Source organism: Onychostruthus taczanowskii, unplaced genomic scaffold (genome assembly GCF_017590055.1).
Source record: "Onychostruthus taczanowskii isolate IOZ18803 unplaced genomic scaffold, ASM1759005v1 scaffold37, whole genome shotgun sequence".
NCBI classification, from domain to species: domain Eukaryota; kingdom Metazoa; phylum Chordata; class Aves; order Passeriformes; family Passeridae; genus Onychostruthus; species Onychostruthus taczanowskii.
In genome coordinates, this window is record NW_024501126.1 from 8933128 (window position 1) to 8954609 (window position 21482).

The 21482-nt window shown below is 35.8% G+C and overlaps 1 protein-coding gene across 1 annotated transcript in view; it reads right to left on the minus strand.

The window, feature by feature from the left end:
- Positions 1 to 676: 676 nt before the first annotated feature.
- MARCHF11 (membrane associated ring-CH-type finger 11) overlaps positions 677 to 21482 on the minus strand; it is a 33249-nt gene continuing 12443 nt past the window's right edge. Inside the window, exons 4-5 of the mRNA XM_041411695.1 lie at positions 8769 to 8961; positions 677 to 1745 (exon numbers count right to left, since the gene is read on the minus strand). Coding sequence (XP_041267629.1) covers positions 1423 to 1745; positions 8769 to 8961 — 516 coding nt within the window. The 3' untranslated portion in view covers positions 677 to 1422. The remainder of the gene's footprint in view (positions 1746 to 8768; positions 8962 to 21482) is intronic.

Sequence of the window (21482 nt, forward strand, 5' to 3'; positions counted from 1 at the left end):
GTACCGCTTCACTCTCATGACCAGTGACAGGATTCAAGGAAATGGCCTGAAGCTGAGTCAGGAGAGGTTGAGACTGAGTATCGGGAAAAGATTTTTCACCAGAGGTGAACTAAGCAGTAGAACAGGCTCCCCAGGGAAGTGGTCACAGCACTAGCATGACAGAGTTCAAGAAGTGTTTGGACAACGCTCTCAGGCACATGGTGTGACTCTTGGGGTGTCCTGAGTATGGCCAGGAGTTGGACTGGATGCTCCTGATGGGTCCCATCCAAATCAGTATATTCTATGATTCCACAAAACTGTTTTGAGTAAGCTAGTGTTCTCAGAGTAATTTCAGTCTTACTTTTCTATCTCAATCTTCAACAGGCTTATTATTAAGTTCGAAATTATTTCCATTTCCATTACTATTTGATTAAATCCTATTAGAATTTTTGTCATGAAACAGAAACAGGAGAAGCAAACTTCACAGCATTGATCTATCAATATTGGCTCATTTTTAATATGATGATTTGTTCCCTGGCAAAATTAAGGTTCTGTATTATTTATACTTCAGTTTCTATCAGGATTTATTATTCCAGGAGTTGCAATGCACATTTCTTCTTTTTTTTTAAACTTTTTTTTTATTTTTAAAAAGGTATGTCAATGACCTATAATTAGAATGGTACTAAAGATTCACACATTGCTAATTCCAGCAGCGCTGCTGAGAAGACAACGTCACTTCTGTGCACAGGCACAGCACCAGCCCTCCGCAGATCTTAAGAGACTTGAGAGGCAGCACAAGACTCTCCCCCTGTCTGTGTCATACTTGTGTCTGATATCTTGCATGGACATCTGGGAGAGCTAAAAGAAAAGAATTCCCATCTTCCTTTAGGTTTTGTAGAACACCCACTGGACTTCTTGCTTAAATGCAAAGGGCATTATATCATTCACTTATTTTCACACACCTTAACTGGGCTACAAACAACAGCAAAATAAAGACAGAAAAGGAAAAATATTTGACTTGTGTCAACATTCTTATTCTTTTTGGAAGAATGTTGTCCAGTTTAATCCTCATGAAAGTGGAAAAAAATAACAGTAGTGGATTAAAGCCAGAGTTTAAGAAAATACATTTAAATATATCTTTTTACTTAAAAATGAGTTTCCTCATCATTCAAAGACCTAAGAGTTAAGCTATGTTACATACACCTCAGGTACAAATTGAGAAAAGGTTCAATAAATCAGACTATATAAAAACCAAGAGACTTTTTCCCCCAGAAAAATGTATTTGTGTTTTATCTGATCATATAAAAACCATTAAATTTAAAAAAAAGAAGTGTATATATTTTTTCAAGTGTTAATGGTTTCACCATTCATCATAACTACATTCCGCATCCTGTAACACCAGGGCACATTATCCTCATCTGTGTAGCACAGTGAGCACAATCTTTACACTGAGGTCACTCTCATTACCACTTCCCCAGAGCAGTTATCCTCTGATGAATCCTCCTGAGGTCTCATGCGGTTGAACAGGTGTAACAACACATAGCCACACTGAAATCTCGGTGAGGTTAACTGTGTTGGATGAACTAAACTTCTGTTTCTAAATGCAGTCAGTGGCAGCCACAATGTCCTCCCTGCTGAGGATTCTCCTCGATTGCTCTCTTCTATGTCTGTGGCTTTATCATAATTTAGCACATCCCAGTGTAGATTCACAGCTCTCCAGCGCTTAAACACTCGATAAACAGATGCACCTTCATGGACTATCAGTCCTGAAAGTAAGAGGGAAAAAAGCGCTTATACAAAATGTCAATGGATACCATTTTGAGAGCAAATTGAGATTTAACACATTTTAACGACTCTGGCAAGTTCCAGATGCAATTAAATTACTCATAACATTAATAATTCAAACAAACTGTACATATGCAATTTAACTGGTTATTCATTTGTTTGGGAGGCAGGAGCATGCAGAGGAAATAAAGTTGTTCTGAATGAAAGCTCAGCATAACCAAAAGTGGAATAATCTGAGCATGCCGAACTAAACAAATTATTCAGATTTAAGTAAACCAATGCAAAACTGGCAGATTTGGATATTGACTGTTTATGCTAGTGCTGCCCTTGTTCATGGTGAGTACTATTTATTTACTGACATTTGTACTGGTTTAAATAGACCTTTAAGTAGGTTACACCTTCTCCAATTAACAGGCTAGTCCTAAATTTGTTTAAGAGTGTTTTGTAGAATTCAGTACAGATATTGACAAATTTAACTGCTTTCATATTCCCAGTTCAACTTAGGAGCACAGAAGATTTATGAAACAGCTGTAAATATAATGACCTTCCGGTCTTGTTATTTAGAACAAGAAGAAATGAAATGTTATTATTAACTACAATGAGCATGGTAAGGATGATAAACTTTCTTCTTTCTCTTCAGTATTCAATAGAAAAAAGTTGCAAATCATCTTTTTCTTGAGACCCAAAAATCTTTTAAAAGATCCTTCAAGGAAAATACAGAATTTCTGGAGTCCTCAAGAGACCAATCTGCTTATGAATTTCCATTTATGCCTGTTGTATGCGTTCAAGCAACTTATTTAAAGAAATGAAGCTTCTAACTTTTTGTATGCATGTATATGTTTATACTCACACTCTTTATATGGTGAGTATTTCAAATATGGATCTACTGGGGAGACACATGGGGCTTCTGCCTTCCTACTAGTTTTCTCCTCAGCCAGCCTGGTTGAGGACACTTACATGGTTCTGAGCAACACCACCTGTTCTCTCTGGCTCCCTGCTTTGGGAAGAGAGCAATCTGCCTAGCCAAAAACATTTATAAATCTTTTGTCCAGTGTGCTCCTTGCCTAAAATTTGCCTATACATGGCCACATCTGTAATATGATCTGTGATGTCCTTTAGCCAAAGAGATTGTAGATCACCTATTTCTACACAAGAGAATTGTGATTTAAATGTCTGAGGTCCTTTTGTACAATTAACTGATACAGAAAGGAGATGCTCACAGAAAGATGACACAAGCTGAAAGGGTGGTAAAAATATTTACATGAACAGCAAACCTAACATTCAAGTGCAATGATTTGCAGTCAGCAACGCCTACTCTAACATATTTTTAAAGATCATTACACTGAAAGATGGAGAAACACAAAGATTTCTTTCAGAAGGACATGATAGTGAATGCAGCATCTCTGTAAGGCTTTCAAGTTGCCTAGAATTCAGTGAAGCATCCAATACAGCAAAAGTAGCACAAAACAAACTTAATTAAATAGTAAATATTCAAAATGTATTTTGTAACAGCAAAGCATTTTACTGGAATATTTTTCTTGATTGCAAGATTTCTATTTTTATCTTCTCAGACATAGATAAAGTAACCTGTCTTTAAAATTTATCATAATAATTTAGTCAACACATAAATGTATCCTCAAGACTGGCTTGATTGTACAAAAAAGAATTAATGTATTTGATCCCATACAGAATCTACAAACCGAATTAGGCATGGTTTTACTGCGGTGACAAAAATTAATCCTTTTGTGTTCTTTTGGATTTCCTATAAAGTTGATAAAGGAGATGAGAATAATCTTCCTCAACCTGTTCCTGGAACACAGCATCATTTGGTCCAACTTCTCTCAAGTCTGTGATTAAAGAACCTATTAAAAGTTAAAAGAACCTATTTACTCCAAAGTAAAGACACATGTCTGCATTCCATTAGAATCTGAACAACATATTTCAGAATAGAGAAGGAAGTATTTGAGAAAGGATCATTGAGATTCATGAACTACATTTAAACAGTCAAAATATCTTTCCAAAATTACAACAGTAGAAGTTGTAGGATGACTTCTTTCAGGGAGCTCTTTTTTACTGTCTTGGGGCTTTCAGGATTTATTGAAATTATGTTTCCAAAGTTTTTAAACATTGGCAAGGATGAGAAATTTCCTTTATAGTGGAAGCTGTCAGTCACATATACTTTAAAAGAGCTACAAAACAAAGGATCAAATATTGCAAGTCTTGGCATAAAGTTGTCAGATTTGGCAGTGTTGAAGGAGGAAAGCAGTATTTTCATAATTCCTTTCGTAAAAAGTTTTAGCTCCCTTCTTGATAGAGCTATATATTAAAAATACCTATGTAGATGAGGCAAAAGAGCTGGGGGGAGTTGGCATGTGAAGTTCTTGGCACCAGCAGTTCTAAGACCACAAACAACAGGAACTCCAGGTATGTTTTAAATGCTAGAGATTTTCCAGCTCCAGAGGAGTTCTGAATATAAGTTCAAAATAGAAGTATTTAGTCACTGAAGTGGAGCTGTAAGAAAATGGCAAATAATTGCCTTTCTCATAAGGATTTCACAGCAATGAAGGTAGCTATGAGAAAGAAAACAAGAATAAATCCCTGAAGAATTCTGATTTCTTCCAAACACCATGATTTCAACAGCACAGAGGACACAGCTGAACACTTGTAGGGGAAAAATATTTGTTTGACTCAGATGATCCCAAGAAATATTACAATTCACTTCTGTTAGCTGTTTGGATGTTCCATCCAATTAATATCTACAAGGAACAGAGTTTTGGATGATGGACCCATCTAAATGTCCTATGGTCCTAAGAAGTCTTTACCTTTAGGCTTTATCTCTAAGATGGAGGGATTGCAGTGGGATCCAGCTAATAGGATTATGAAGAATCTTAATTTTATTTTCTTTTTTCATATTTTTGCCAAATACTATTCTATTCTTTCATTGTCTTCAAAGGCTTTGTTATCCTGACTCACCAGATACTTGAAATTTTTTACAACTGAATGTCTTTACAAGCAGTCAACTTGACTTATTCATATTTGGTGCTATTAGGTTACAACTTTATCTTATTTATCACACTGATCTACATATACACATTTAGGAATGGTCCTCCCAGTAATATCACAAGATTTTATCCAGGGAAAAAAGATCCTTTTCAGAAACAGACTTTACCTCTGGACAAAATGTCATGTCTTAAAACTATTCTACAGCCCACAAATATTAAAAAAAGCAATCAATTGCTCACAGCATTAAAGTGAAACATATCCATGCTAAAAATAGTAATAATAAAAAAATATAATTCTTTATAAACTATTTAGAATTAGATCCCGTGTGGGAGAAATAAAGACTTTCTGAGTGAAGACATATAAAGTGCAGCTAGATGTATTCATTGTAAGCAACTTTAGCCTGTTCCTTTTTACAACCAAGGAGTCACAGGAATGTTGCGAGGCATCAAGTTACTTAGAAGGGAAGAAAGAGGCTTTCAGAGGGCAATTCACACCTTGCACTGGCTCCCATCTCTTCCTCCCTTGCCACAGCACTACTGGCACCAGTCATGTATCTAGTGCAATGCGACAACTTCTCTTCACTGCTGGAAAAGGAACAGCAATATTGTTCTGGGATTGCAAGTCAGCTGCTATTATTTGTGAGAGGTTTTGCTCATGTTAGAACCATTTATGATCATTAGTTATAACTATTTTCCAGTGCGAAAAAAAAAAACAACTCTACTACTTTTCTGTTATGCAAAATAATTGCTAGGTTTAGAAAGTAGAATGGCAAAGGCTTGATATACTGCATTTCAGTGGGTAGAATAAGGGATTTATATTATTCATTACTTATATGAACTCACTCCCTTTGGTAATCCCTACATGGATGGTCTGATCCTAGCACTGTCACTGGAATAGCTCAGGGTTTCACAGGTTGTAGTTCTGATGATCAGGGTGTTGAAGGTTTGCTTTGGAAAACTTCAACCAACAGCAAATTTCAAAGAGAACAGGTTTACACTCAGCTTTGATGCAGGAAGGTATAAGGTAATGACTTGTAGGGTTAAAGCCAACACTGATAAATAAAAACAATCCTATTGGTCAAGAATAGATCTGTGAAAATTCAGACTAGAAGAAAGAGAAGAGTGGATACCAATAAAATATGTACACTAGAATGAACAGAACATATTATTCTGGTGATCTATAATCTTCAGGGTTTTTCTTTTGTTGAAATGTAAAAACAAAGAAGTAAAATACAAGTTAGGTGTAATTTACTTAATAAGAAAGTGACTGGTGTGCTACATGTCATATAAAAGTCAAAAATTGAGTAAATGAATTGTTATGTGCACATTTTCAAATATATAAAAATATGTCAGTACCTTTTGGCCAACTGCTTTTAAAAATAATAGCAAAACATTTCAAAAAATGTTTCCCACTTTTTGTGTGAAGCTATCTACACTTTACAAACAACCAAAAAGTATTTGTATTGTTTCTGCAAAGGTGTAGGGAGATATAACTGAAAGCAGGTGGAATAAATCTTAGTCATACCACTAGTATCTCAAGCATTATCTTGAAATATGTGGTGCACAGGAAAACCTGTATGTCTGCATAAATTTTTCAGTGAAATAAAGAGAGATTACAGTGGGAGCAGAGGTATTCACTCACTGTAAACCCTGTTCAAAACTAGGACAATGCTATGGATGAATAAACACAAATGAAAGGAGAGGAGATCCTGAGTCCTGTAGCTGGTTGGAAGCATTACAAGCTTCATGATATAAGAGATTATACATAATAATGGTAAAGTAACTTAATGCCTTGAGAAGTCATCAGCATAATGGAAAGTATTTTGGGTTGTAAAAACAATTTATAAGTAATACTTACATATATCTATTAGGGAATTTTATCAAAAATTGTAAATTAAAATTATCAATCCAAACCACTCACTTTATCATGAAAGAAAAAGATGAAATTGAATAAGGTTGACTATATTAATGAATACCTTTAAGAGTTACAGGAAGTCCTGATCTTACAAGCTAACAGAATGCAAATTACTTGAGAGTATATGCAGAATAAGTGCATCTGAATGAATCAGAATTATCAAAATTCATCAATTACAAAACCTCCTTTATACAGATTTCTGAATTTCCAGATACAGTCTTTATGTGAATTTTGTAACTAATGCAGTGAATTTTGTAACTACAATGCAGTGTCCAAATATATTTAAATGTTCATGTATTATTTATGACAGTTCTATAAAATATGCATTTATTAAATGACAGGTAAGTCAGTTTATCTGTGTGTTTGCTTTGCTCCTGCAGGGTGTGGTTGAGCCAGAAGCTCCATGTGAGGTACACATTCACTCAGCAGCTTCCACTTCAGTGGTGGCTTGAGCCTAGCTGGCTTGAAAGGCAGATAAAGGATGCACCAGTCTATGGAAGGTCATCTTCCAAATATTTACTTCTATGCATAAATACAGTAATATTTCTGATCACCAACAGACATTCTTGGCTGATTTTGACTTTAATCTGGTTTAGATGTGTTAGCAGTAAAACAAATGGGAAAAAAATGAAAATAATTTGAAGTAACTGGTTATTTCAACTAGCTGATGCATTCCAAAGTATTTTTTTTTCACTGGGGAAAAAACCCAAACAAACCAGAATTCCATATAAATGAAATTCTTGGAATGCCTGAAGCACATTTTATCTTTCTTCAGTCTATTTTTAAACAAAAGCAAAGCCCTCAGTATTGAGGGTTAAGGTGTAAGAGGTGATGTTCAGAAATCAGCATCTAAGAGAACATGTAGCTGAGTCCTTTTATTCATTTAAAAGATGTGCACTTGTCCAAAGTATGAGATTCTGCTCACTTTTCTGTCCAAGATTTGGGTTCATAGAAGAAAGCCTGTGATATAAAATATTCCAGAGCAGGCATCTCTAACAAAAATTACAAAATGAACAGAACTGCTAATGTAACTGAAACATAAATACTTTTACAGTAATGGGATGGTTTCAATAAAAGATGATGTGGCTTTACAGTTGAAGTAAAACCCCTGATATTAGGAATCACTCTGTTTCTTTGTTCCTTACAAAGCAGAATTCAGCACTGTTCTAATTCCCATATATAAGATTCAGATAACATTTATCTCTCATAAATATCAATGCAAACATCAGATGGCATTTGACTTCTAGATTTTCTTGCAATTAAAATTCTGTGAATGTGGTTTAATGTAAATAATTATTATTAATTATGTAAATTTATTTCTCTAAATTGTATAATTATGTAATATTTAATGTAAATTTTCTCTCCAAATAATCATAAATATTCTATCAAATCAGGTTGTTTTACCAAATACTAAAAGGGATTTCTATTTAAATATTCCTGAGTCCAGTGTATTTTCAGAAATTTCAAAAGTGGTCAATACAGTGTTGCAGTGAAATGTATTTTCTTTTACAAGATTTCAGTTAAGTGACTTGGGGCTTTTTAATAGTAAAGCAAGTTAGCACTTGCCGTGTGTTTCATAATTGTTTATGATGTGCAAAGAACTCATGCCTGCCTTCTCTGTTCACCTCCATTTCTAGCACAGTGACCTATATAATCTGTGCAACCTAATTTTGGGCGTGCAGTTTGATGACATCTTCAAGGGTTTCTTCTGTGCTTCATGATGATACAATTCAATTCAAACTGGCATCAGATGACAGTGTGTAATTTTACTAATTATTTTAATAATGTCTTTCATATTTTCATCTAACTCCCTGAGCTTTGTTAGTCATTTTATCAAGAAATTTAAACTGATCCTGTTCTCACCATTAAGATTTTGTGAATCCACTCATGAATCTGAGAGTAAAGCTTAGTTGATTCTTTTCTCTCTGCAATATTTGCAACACTGTAAAAAGCAGCACTTGCCAAAGGTATCAGCTGAGAATAAATCTGCAAAGAACTGGAGTGATCAATTAGAGTGACCAATTAGAAAAATAGAAATAGTCACAGTCTTAAAACACAGTCTGTGCTGTTTAAAGATTTGAGCTTACCTATGCATACTAGATCCATAAAACCATACATTCCATAGCAGATTTGAAAAAGGATGTCCTTTCTTTGCCATACTGCATAAGGGCTGAAGGCTGACCATAGAAGCCAAGTCACACTTGCTACTAAGAACAGAGATCCTAGGATTACAGCAACCATCTGCACTTTCTCAACCAGTGTTATAGTAATGCTTTGCCACTAAAAGAGAAACAAAGTTGTATAAGATAAAAATGTTATTGTCCATGGTTGCACATTCAACTCCATCTTTTTTCCTGAAATCAGAAATTATTTTAATATTTACACATATCTTCATAGATATTTACTAATATCCTTGATACTGACATTTTATATATCTTTTTTTTCTATTTCGCTTTTAAAGTGAAGCTAATAGGTGCTTCCCCATTTCCTTCAGTGTCCCTATCAATACAACCTAGTTGTAAACTTCTGAAGAGTTAATAGTTTTACTCCTGTTTTGAGTATGTAGGTAAAAAAAAATTAAGTCTTAGGAATGGAACTCTGTCTTTCATCTTTGAAGGTCAATGAACAGAATAAAAAAGGAAGAAGACATTTTCAAATATGTGTTATGCTATTGTGACAGGTTTCCTTTCCAACCCTCCCTCCTGAAGTGTGAAGCCATTTTTCACTTTCAGGCTTCTCATCAAAGAAGTTCCAGACATACCAAGGGAGTTGTCTTTCTCTGCATAAACCAGTGTTAACAGCACAAAAAGACTCCTGCAACCTAGTGTGGAAGCGACATGAAAACTCAGGAGGAGCCCTGAATATAGATAGCACAAACATTTCTTTTCAGTGCACCCCAATTATGTCCATCTTTCCAGGGAAGGCTGTATCTTCCATATGTGACATGACTCTGGTTTATGGTGTTACAAGATTTAGATATAAAAGAGTATGCATACTGACTTCTGTCAAGATAACAGAAATACAATTCCATTATAAGAGTCACAAAAACAAATCACAGCATAAGGAACTAATTGTTCTAGATTACCCTTAACATACATGGCTTTTCTTGGACATAATTATGTAAACTACTTTGGCAGACTCCCCACTCCAGGCCCATCACTCCTTCCTGGGCTGGTGTCAAGATTTTGTAGACAGCTTTCTTTCCTGCTCCTAATTTTTGACGTACTTGCCCCCTATTGCAATAAGGGTTTTCTTGCCTCTTTTCCCATCTGGCAATAATTTTTCCTTTTTCCTATTACTTTACTAAAGCCTTCTCTTTTTTACAGCTGTTGGGTACCCAGTAATAATAATCATAGCATAAAACAGTAATTCAGGTTGCAATGGGCTGTGGGAGCCCCCTAGTTCAACCTCCTGCTCAAAACATGATAAGACAATGAGATCAGACCAGGTAGCTCAGGGGTTTATTCTGTAATACCTTGAAAACTTCCAGGTATGGAGGCTGTTCAGCCTCTCTGTGCAACTTGCTCTATTTCTTGACTGTACTTGGGTTGAAAAAAGTTTTTCTTCAAACACATTTTTTCTTATATTCATTCTGATGCTCTTTTGTCCCACTTACACTCTTCCTCCCATCAAGTACCACCGTGAAGAGCCTGGGTGAGCAATTGGTCCTCTGTCCCTTTCATCTCTTTCAGCTTTTCCCATTAACTTTTCTACTGTAGCCTAATATGCACAATTGGTGCTGCATTCCTTCTTTTCTTGCTGTTATATTCCTTCTGAATATAACAGTACAAAGAGATAGATATATAACAATTTGTACATTGTCTATCTTGAAATACTATCCTTTTATAATGAACTCATGAAATGCATACGAGCTTTTTCATGGAACTTGAAGGTTTGGAATGGGGCTATTCATGCTAAATACTACCTTTTTATGTCAAACAACAATGGATACCAATTTCCTTTGTTAAGTGTCTTTATAAAGGTCAAAGAAGGACATTAACAAGCGATGCATGACAGCATGGTGTGAGCTTTCCATGACTCAGTATACAGGATTGGAAGTTCAGGACTGAAATTCACTGAATATTCATTAGACTCCATAGGGTAATGTTAAACAAAATTATTTTTCATTTCTCAGCTGAAGCTACATAGTGTGACTTGGCAGAAATCTGTCAAAAATGCTGCTGGTTATCGTTTATTGTCTTTCTTTATCAGTGTGAGACAGAACTGTATTAAATGTCTTTGGAATGCCTGAAATCAAAGTCCATTTACATGAAGTAAAGCTTTAACTGTCACAAAGTATCACACTGTTGAATTCACAGAAGAAGCTGGCAATAACTGAAAATACTTATATAAATGAAATAAACAGCAGATCTGTCTAAATAAATAAACAGTGCGATTTAAGTAATGCAGAAGTTCGTAAAATCCCTTCAGTTTATTTTGATTTTTTTTTTTTAAAAAGAGTAATGAACAAAAGAAAAAGAAATCCAAACATTTGGGATAAATAACGTAGCATGCAGTCTGGATAGCTTATCCCCTGTTCTGGTGTTGCCTGAAAAGCAGTGTCTCTTCCTCAGTGTCAACCACTCCTACTACCCATGTCACGGGGGCTTTTTGTTGGCTTGTTGTTGGATTTTCCCAATTCTTTATTCTAGAAAACCCTGACCTTGAAAAGTTCTAAGAAACATAGATATGATCCTCACCTCTTCCTAGCCTCTTCTAAAGAATGTATTCTCATTATTTTACTCTTCTCTTGATCTGTCAAGAATGCAAGCAATTGAATCACTCAACCTCAATAAAGTCAGTAATTCCAAAGATTCAGCATATTAGCACGCTATCAAATTACTACAATTACTGAGAAAAAACCACAAGCATTCCAGAGGTTGTTGTTCCTAACTCTTCTGCCTTTAAAAATCAAAGAACAGTTCCAAGAAAACCCCCAAACCAACAAATCAAAAACTCCATCAAAATAATAAAAAACAAGAACCCAAAAATAGGATTGGATATTTTCTTCTATTACCCAACTACTTTAACCACTGTCTCTGTTCTATGAAAGAAATTTTAGTCCTCCACCTTTTTCAGTATGAAGGTCAGCAATAATCAAGAAATTCAAAAATTTTATGAAATTTTCCTCCTTATTATTGTAATCTGTAAATTAAGCTAATTGATGATCTTCCATAGTAGATGGGTGAGGAAGGACTGTGTGTGTAAGACGGAAGACATTTAGCGGACTAGAAAATTTACGTGAAACCAAAAATTTGCCTCCTTGTGGTTGGCATCCTGCCATATACATCCAGCACCCCAGTAGTGAGGGGGTGGGATGGATTTCTGTTCAGCTCTAACATGTGATGAGCTTGGGGACCTTATCTTCTGTCTATGTTAGTCCTTAGTGCTAATGGCAAGAAGACTGTGGATGTTCCTGATGGTTACCTTACCCCAACTGAAGTTTCCTCCTCCTTGCCACTCTCCAAAATGTTTGGATTTGTAACAATCTGAGATTGTCTCTGGGGAAATGAGTGTCTTGATTTTTTTCCCCATAAATTTGACTGAGTTTGAGTAGAAATTATAAAAAGTGAGCAGATGTTACTGGGACAGGTATATTTCTCACATAATGAAGGTGGTATTCTGTAGTTAGGATGTTAGTCACATGTTGAGAGGCTTGGACTGTTCAGTCCTTTCTCAAACATGGCCAGCATTAGCCATTGGACAGCGAGATGAACAGCACAGGACTCTATTCTTTGGTTGCTCTGCATTTCATTACAAGGTTTGTGAAGAGGAACTGGAGTTGTGGTCACACCATTTGTTTGTGCCTGAAGTCTCACTCAGAGCATGGCTAGCACGTGTGAGAATACAACTGAAAGAAACACAGGAAAAGAAAGCTCCTTCTGAGAGTAAGATTCTTATTAAAACATCAAAGTCAGTTAAACTTTTTCTTTGACTTCTCACAGTCATTTTCCTTATTGTATTCACTGTTATGTTATAATCACTTCACCTTTTAATGTCAAATTAATGGCTTATGAGGTCACAAAATAATAAAAATTATGCAGTGATAGTATGTTGAGAAATTGCATTCAGAATATAACAAACTGAATTATTTAACATTGTAAATTGAATGATCACATTATTAGTGTGTCATGATTTAAATGCATTAGTTCCACTAGTGTTTTTCTCATTTTCTTCACATAACTTGCTTCTAAAATTTTAATCATTCATGATTATACATAATATTATGACTTTCTAATTTGTTTTTACTATTTGCTGACTATGCATTCCACAGTCAGTAACAGTTATTTTAGCTAAATATTTTGCCAAGTTAGGAAAGATCTAGACAGGATTTTTGTGTCAGCTTCTGTAGATGACCCTAAAAAAATAAATATTATGAAAAATATTGTCATTTTTGCTCATAACTAGAAATGGAAAGAAAACCTGAAATATTTTGTATCTTGATAGCTATAATAATACTATGGGTTTCAGATATAATAATTTTAAAAACCTCATTTGAATTTCTATGAAAATTCCATTTCATATTATTTTCCTTAATTTCTGTAGCATTACGATGTACCACGCCATCTCAGTTGCCTATGAAAAAAAAGCATTTTATTTTAATTTACAGTGATGGCAATGAAAATGGTGTTTTAAGCAAAATATAATTAATGCTTCTGATTTTAATGTAATACTATCTGCCCTTGAAAACTTTTTAGACTTTTACTTCTACTGACACTTCATTATGTTTGGTTCTTTTAAACTTTTATTTACCACTGGTCTTCCCCTGATAAACCATTTGGGAGTATAATATGTTACTTGTACTCTAGAGTTCAAATTCTGACCCCAGAAATATTGCTCCTTTTTCTTCTGAGGTTTCTGTCAAACAAAAATACAAATATAAGGAAATGATTCCTTATTTTTGAGGTTGAGATTTTCAGAAGTTGAAGGAAATGTATTGCTTTGATGGAATAATTGTTAAAGAATAAAGTTAATACAGTTATGTGCATGTCCTTACTAACATAAAGGTGGATAAAATATTCAAAGGTCTGTCATCTTTGAGATGAATCAATATTAACTTGGCTTTGTTTTAATAATGTCTTGTAGAAGCCCATTGATTATTGTATAATACATGACAGAAAAGTGATCTCAAAAGAATTGATACTATGTTTGTACTTAGAATACTTTGCCTTAAAAAGTCTGCAAAGAAACGACAGGTTTTCCTACATCCTCAATAAAGAGCATATGAAATTTCCTTATGGCTACCCAAGCGCGTATCAGCTTCAACTGTACCAATTTATAATCCACCAAAATTCCTTAAGACAAAGAGCTGCTATGGGATTATCCCACTCTGTTGTCTCAGAAACACAGTTTATTATGGGCACTGTCGATGGAAACCTCTCAATCCCTTCACTCATTCTTAATTAATATTTTACATACCAGTAACAGTAACACCTGGCTGTGACCTACTGCAACATAACATGATTAACCTGAAGACATACCAAATATGCAACCTCAAAAACCTTTTGTTAGATTGCTCCAATTGCTAGAACCAGCTCTTACAAGAAAAAGTTCTTTCCTACTGTCATCCATTATCCATTACAGGATTTGTAATCTGCATACATATGAATAAAACTTATAGAAGAGCAAAAGAATACACTGATTTAAGTCCAACAACTCATTTTTGAAATGGCTGTTCCTTACTTTATCTTGTTGGTAGTCTATGTGATTAGATAATTAGTATTTCTAAAATGTTTTGCAGTAAGCACACGCTGACTACCTGATTCAGTAAGCAATGACAGTGAGCTTACTGACCAGGCTAGACAGAAAATGCATAGTTTTGAGTACACACACACACACACACACAAACATTAGAAATGTCATTTTTAGCTATAGGCTTCTGGTTTTATGACTTTTTCTTAAAAGAATCAATGTCCCAAAAATTGCAGCACACCATTAATGGCTGTCCATTTTGATACATTATTAACACATAGAGTGCCTGGAGTCATGATGCCCATTATCTTTTCATCTGGCAGAGAGCTCATCAATACAGATAGTTTGGGCTGTATGTAATTTCTCTGTCAGCTTGGAAGGCTGCACCAGTATTTTACTTAGGACATTCTCAAAACATAACATGTATCGTGCAGATCCCATCCATCTGTGCACCACTCAAGGAATTTAGTTGACAGGTCCTGGAAGTGTTGACTTACTGCATGTACACAACTGATTGAACATCTACACCTACACTGGGTACACCTTGGATTTCTGGTTGTCCAGAAGCTTGGACATCCTCGTCAATCTACAACATCCTCACATTCTATTACATTCACCTTTCAAAATCTTACTACTTACTAAGCAGAACAGTTCAACCTTTTATCTTACAATTTTTAAATTGTTAGAATCAGGATCTGAGATGACAAGCACAGCTGTAATGTCAACTACATTAGCCTTACATTATTCTTTCTCTGAGAAATTATCAGTATCTATTTTTTGCTGATGGTCAAAAAATGAAAGGAATTAGGCGAGACTGTGACCAACTGTGACCAGCTGAGGCAGCTGCCCAGGCAGAGCTTCAGGGGAATACGCTGACACCCTGGTGCCAGGCTGTAGAGTGTGCCCTGCTCTTGTGCCAGCAGGAGCCAGCAGCAGTGATGTCCCTGTGGGAGACGTGCCCAGGCAGGAGAGTTTCTCTGCTTACTGACAGAGTTCGTGGGCAAGCAGGTCGAGGAAGATTGGAGTAAGAAAGAAAAAGTAAAGAAAGAGTTCAACCACCTTCCCTGGGACAGGCCCAAAAGAGCAGACAGAATGCATGATATGGAGGATTCCCTACCCTCTGTCCAATGCAGTGACCTAAATGACAGGGGACAATGGTGACAAGTTCCTGCCGAGCACAGCAGGCAAATCTCTGCAACTCCCTCCCTGCAGAATTTTGGGTTTTTTAATCATGGGTCAATTTACATAGCGTTGAGCCTGCTGGTGACAGACAGGGTACACCTGTAGCAAAGCAGGAAAAAGATTTTTGCACAGGAGTTTTCAGGGCTCACTGAAAGAGCTTTAAAGTAAACTTGAAGGGAGAAGGGATAAAGCCATGTTCACTAGAGATCAGCCTGGGGGTAGCACACTAGTGTTGGAGAGGCAGAGTGCTACAAAGATCCTTTGGTCTGCCATCTCAGTAAGGCAGGAATAAATATCTAAGTATGTGTCAGCAACAGCACAAGTTATTGATACATTAGAAAGCACAGAAACATCTGAGAATGTCATGTAGGAATTAGGGCTTCTCCCCCCAAAATGGTGGTGGGATCAATAGCCCAGCTGAAGCGCATCCACACTAATGCATGTGACATGGGCAACAAACAGGAGGAACTGGAAGCTATTGGGCAGCAGGAAAACTGTGACATCATGGAAACATGGTGGGATGACTTGCACAACTGGAATGCTACAATGGATGGCTGCAAAATCTTCAGAAGAGATAGGAAAGGAAGGAGAGTTGGCAAGGTAGCCTTGAACGTTAGGAGTGTTCTGATTGTCTAGAGCTTAATGATGGTGCCGATAGAGTTGAGTGTTTATGGGTAAAGATTCGGGGGAAGGGCGCCAAGGCAGATATCCTGGTGGGAGTTTGTTACAGGCCATCCAAGGAGGATGAAGACACAGATGAAGTATTCTGTAGGAAGCTGGGAGAAGGCTCATGCTTGCTAGCCTTTGTTCTCATGGGGGACTAAAACAAACAAGAACAGATGCCTGCTGATATACGACACAGCAAAGAGGAGATAGTCTAGGGAGGGTTCCTGGAGGAAATGAGAAACTTGTATGGTTAGGTAAATTATTCTCCAGTTAACTTTTAACTCCTATGAGACTCAAACTAACTACGTTTAGATTAGTGGCATAGCTCATCTGTATTTTGCACATTCCATGGATGTGTATATTTGGTGAAAATGAAATCACCATTCTATGTGAACAAATTGTATTCCTACTGTAAAGTAGGAACTGTTCAATTTCTGTTGCAGCTGTATTGGAAATACTGAATTTCATTACAACCTACTGTATTTTTGATAGCATAATCTGAAAATTAAATATTAATGACTGGAGGAAATTAAAGCCTGCCATGGTTGTTGCACTCTCTGCAACCTAAAGATGATCTCCAAAATGATGCTGAAAGCTTAGCTCAAACATAGGCTGTTGTGTTACAGTGAGGTCCACATTCCTGGAAGAACACTGAGAGAAAAAGCATTCAGTATAATTGCGCTGAGGAAGTAAACCTCAGCAAGATCATAAATAAGTGATATGAAGGAGGTATTAATAATTTTCAGGCCGTGTAATCACTTTGGAGGGTTAACCATACTTTGCCTATACAGTTCTGCATTTTTCTTTTTCAACACAAATACACAATATCAGAAAGGGTTCTGGATTTGATTTTTCCTTCTCTCCTGGGAAAAGAACTATATGCAAATTCTACCTAAAACTGCTGACAACTTTTAAATTTAAAAATATGATGATCATGAGGCTAAGATTGTGCAGTTCATGATAATACTGATGCACTCACCAAATGTATGTAAAAAATTGCTCAGCATGGAGGGCGAGACCAAGCCTCTTCCACAAAAATACCCTGGAAGCTAGTCACGATACAGAGGAATCATCTGTTCTTGATCACTTCTGTTTAGGCCTTCTTGTCTATCATGTTGAATGTATTTAACTATTAATTCTGGTTCCTTTACTGAAAGTCACATTTAATTTGCTAGCTTGACTTTCCAAAAGTGCTGGCTACTCTTTCTCTGTCTTTTTGACTTTATGAATAATTAAATAATTTTTACAACCCATGCAGAAGGAAACATAGAGAGTTTATTTGAGAATATTCTACACCTTAATGTTTGGTCCATTCCCTTATGAGAACCTTGCCTCAAACCCATTGTTCACATGAGTTAAAGCAAGGTTTTAAACTTTCACCTCTAAGGATAGTATTTTAATAACAAATTTCTGTATTATTCAGGATATTCAAAAGTAGAACTTCTTCCAAGTAATTTATTGGAACACTTCCAGTTCCTGTACAAAACATAGATGTTCACTGAACCAAAGGAAAAGTAAATGAAATTGATTACTCTAGTCACATAATCTCCATAGGGATAAGTAGGGAAATTATTTTAGTATGGTACAAAGAAAGTGTTAGGAACTATTTCTGACACTGGTATATTTCAGGGCTCTGGATGCAGAAAAAGAAACCATGGAAAGGCTTTAATGGAAAAGAACCATAGAAATTATATGAAAGTGAAAGAAATTCCATGTAATTGGAATTTCAGAGTTCAAAGTTCCCAGTTCACTGAAAGAAGACTGGAAGAGGACCCTCAGAATGTAGGTGCACAAACACATTTGATTGGATAAGCACAGTTTAGTTGTAAACATAATTTTGTTTAAAGTACATCATAATTACTGCTTCCCAGTATCTGCTTCTAGACACTCTATGAATCCAAAGATATGCAATCAAATAACATCACCATGTATTGTCACTGGATTTCCCTGCATCCTGCAGCAGCATTAGTCACAATAGTTGAACAATAGTTCAGGAACAAAGCAACTCCCCACCTTTAGTGAGGAAGATGCACCTTCTCTATTCAGTCTTTTTCCTGTTGCTATAAGGCAATGATGTGTTTCAGCAATGAAAGATAGAACCTCACCAGAAATCCACTCAGTACAAATACTTGCTTCTGCTCCTTTTGGCCCTGAGCAAAAACTAATTCACAGGCTGCGATCAGAATTTTCATGTGAAAATCTGGAAGATGCTCATGAGAGAAGAAGCAAACCTGATTTCATGTGTTTCTTTGTAAGATGTGAAACAGAGAGAAGTTCAGATTTCAAGGGCAATAAAATTACTCAAGAAATATATCCTGAGTTCGGGTTGTTGCCTTGTCTAATCCCAAAGTAAGATAATGAGTATTTTGGATGAAGGATAGAAGGCAGAATGGTAAGAATACCAAGCTATTATATAGCATGTAATCATGAAGAAGACAGTCCTGGGTTCTGGGTTGTATGAAATCTGGCAGAGTCTGATTTCTAAGTCAATTTGAATGTAATTTCTTAAATTAATAAATCAATTAGATTGATTTTGAAGTGAATTAAATTAGCAATTAGTCTTCACTTGAAGAGAAATTAGTAATAATTATAGAATTTTAGACTGTACAAAGAAATATGTTAAGTAATATACTGCTTGAAAATTTGGCCTAGTGGAAGAATTAAGTAATTTATTAATTATTTAATATATCACACATTATGTATAATAACTAGAAGATTTTTTAAAGATGCATCATACATTTATAAGAATTAGTATAATGTATTCATGTTAATATTATTATGAATAAGCTTTTTAATTAAGTTATTATTATTATTATATATTTAAATATACATTAAACACCAAAATTATAGCAGTCAATTGCATTAGTTTTTTCAGGTACTGCTAAACAATCACAACTACACAATAATAGGTGCTGTTGTTTGAATCAGTCGTAAATTTTTTCTAATAGTTTGAGTAGCCATGGTTTTGCTCACTCACTTACTTATAAATTCCATTTTTATAAAAACATATAAGCTGTAGTGCTTCATTACAGAGAGTGGCAATTTAGATACTGCATATCATCTAATAGTAGAGCTATCTGTGAAAAAAGAAAATAGCTGCCTTTCTAGTATACACTATACCAGACACTCTCAATTTCTCTCTAACCATATCATGAATATGCCTGAAATCCCTTGGCATAATCAAATTAAATTGCAGAATATGCTTGTGAAAATTTCCAGCTGTCTGACTTGTTAGACTCTGTGTCAGCATAGTGCTGCAAAAAGCAATGGTTGCAATACCAAAACCTGTAGTATCCATTCGTATCAATGTGTTTGAAAATTCCCAAGCTATAAATTGTTCTTGGCTTGATGGTGCTTACATGGCTTATATATAACCTATATACCATCTCTTGCAGTAAAAACACAGACATAAAATAAAAATGCAATCAATTTCTCTAAAATACCAAAAGCACCAAAAAGAATGAAAGATAAGTACATGCTCTTAATATGGAAAATACATTTATGGAAGAATCACTTACTATTCTGCAATTGTCATTTTTTAAGTTTATTACTATAAACATGGTCACATTTTGTTGTTTCTAGACATTAGTCCCCTCTTTACATTCACTGATTACATATGATGGAGCTACTGGTCTTCTTTTCAGAACAGAAGCTCACAAGATTGTTCTGCTTTCCAGTCAGCACAGTTTCTGGATTCCTTGCCAATATTAACAGTAACAGTTGAGCTCTGATTAAACTAGTTTAGGACACTCTTAAAAGAAGACCTTAGTGGTCCTGTATATAATCCCTGTAACAACTTGCTAACCACTTGAAAAAAAATGAAAGAAATTAGAAAGAAATTTTTTATTCAGAGGGTGGTGAAGCACTGGTTGAAGGCCAGGTTAGATGGGATCCTAAACAACCTCATCTACCAAGTGGCATTCCTGCCCATGGCACAGGGGATTGGAACTACAGCGTCTTTAGGTCCCTTCCAACCCAAACCATTCTATGATCCTATTATCCTTTTTCACCTCTCTGAATGGATAGAAACAGAGAAGTAGATCTTCAATAGGCCCTGGTTCTGCCACTGTAGTCAGACAAAAATTCCTTGATTTCCAGAGTGTGTGGGCAACTCATCCTTACATGGATGATGTCTAACGAAAAAGTAGAGAATCTTCTCCTTCTCAGATGGAATTTTCACTTACTTATTAGACTCTGGTAAATATCAAGCCTGTGATCTGAGAAAGTGCAGAGCATCTAAGACTGGTGACTGCAGACAGAGCTAATGGAACATGTCTCAGAACTGTGAAACAGGTAGTGTAAGATCTCATGGCTCAAAGCACTCAGAGAGGTAAATGGCTCAGACATCTGGTAAAGAGAAGAGTTAATACTCTTATTCAGGTAGGTTTCCCCAGTCAGGCCTGGCTGACTTAGTAACTTACACAGCATCCTACTCTGAATTTCGGAAAACTGACTGTGAATCACTATTATAAGTTATACAAAAAAAAAAAAAAAAAAAAAAAAAAAAAACCAGCATCCTACTCTGAATTTCAGAAAACTGTGAATCACTATTATAAGTTAAAAAAAAAAAAAAAAAAAATTAAAATGGCCAGTATACTGACGCCAGAAAGTTTTTGCTATGCTGTACTGAAGAGAACTGTTTCTGTTGTATTTGCCTTAACTCATACAGGATTCTAAGAGAGAAGAGAGATTGAAGGAATGCATCATTTATCCAGTCAGGGAACTTGGAATGAGCTGTTGAACAAGAAAAGTTGTTATTTTTTTGACTGTGAAAACAAGCCTAAGCAACTTTCCAATAGAAGAGCTGTTAAAATGGCACTTGGTGAATGCCTGCTCATGGTCCAGCAAAATGAAGCAGCCCAGAGTCTCAACCAACAACATAACAAAGTCCAGTGGTAGAATCCTTCAGCAGGAAGCTAAATAGCTGTGACTTTGGACCCACATCCTTCAGAGATGCTGATGGCCGCAGACAGCCTGAACAGTCGGATTGTTGTCTTCCAGCACATAGAGAAGTTTTCTGAAAGTGCTTTTCCTTTAGTAATGAAAAGAAACATGAGATGTGGAAATTAACCATCTCTTTGGAGGCATGCAAATTCATGCATGAATTTGAGTTTGTAAACAAAAGTTAACTTTCTAAAGTAATTTTCTTTTTCTTATCATAAAGCATATTCTACAAAACTCTCTTCCCCTACAAGAGGGACAATAGGGAAGACAGGGAGGGAGCCTTTATCCGGGAGTGTAGTGATAGGATGAGGCTTAGC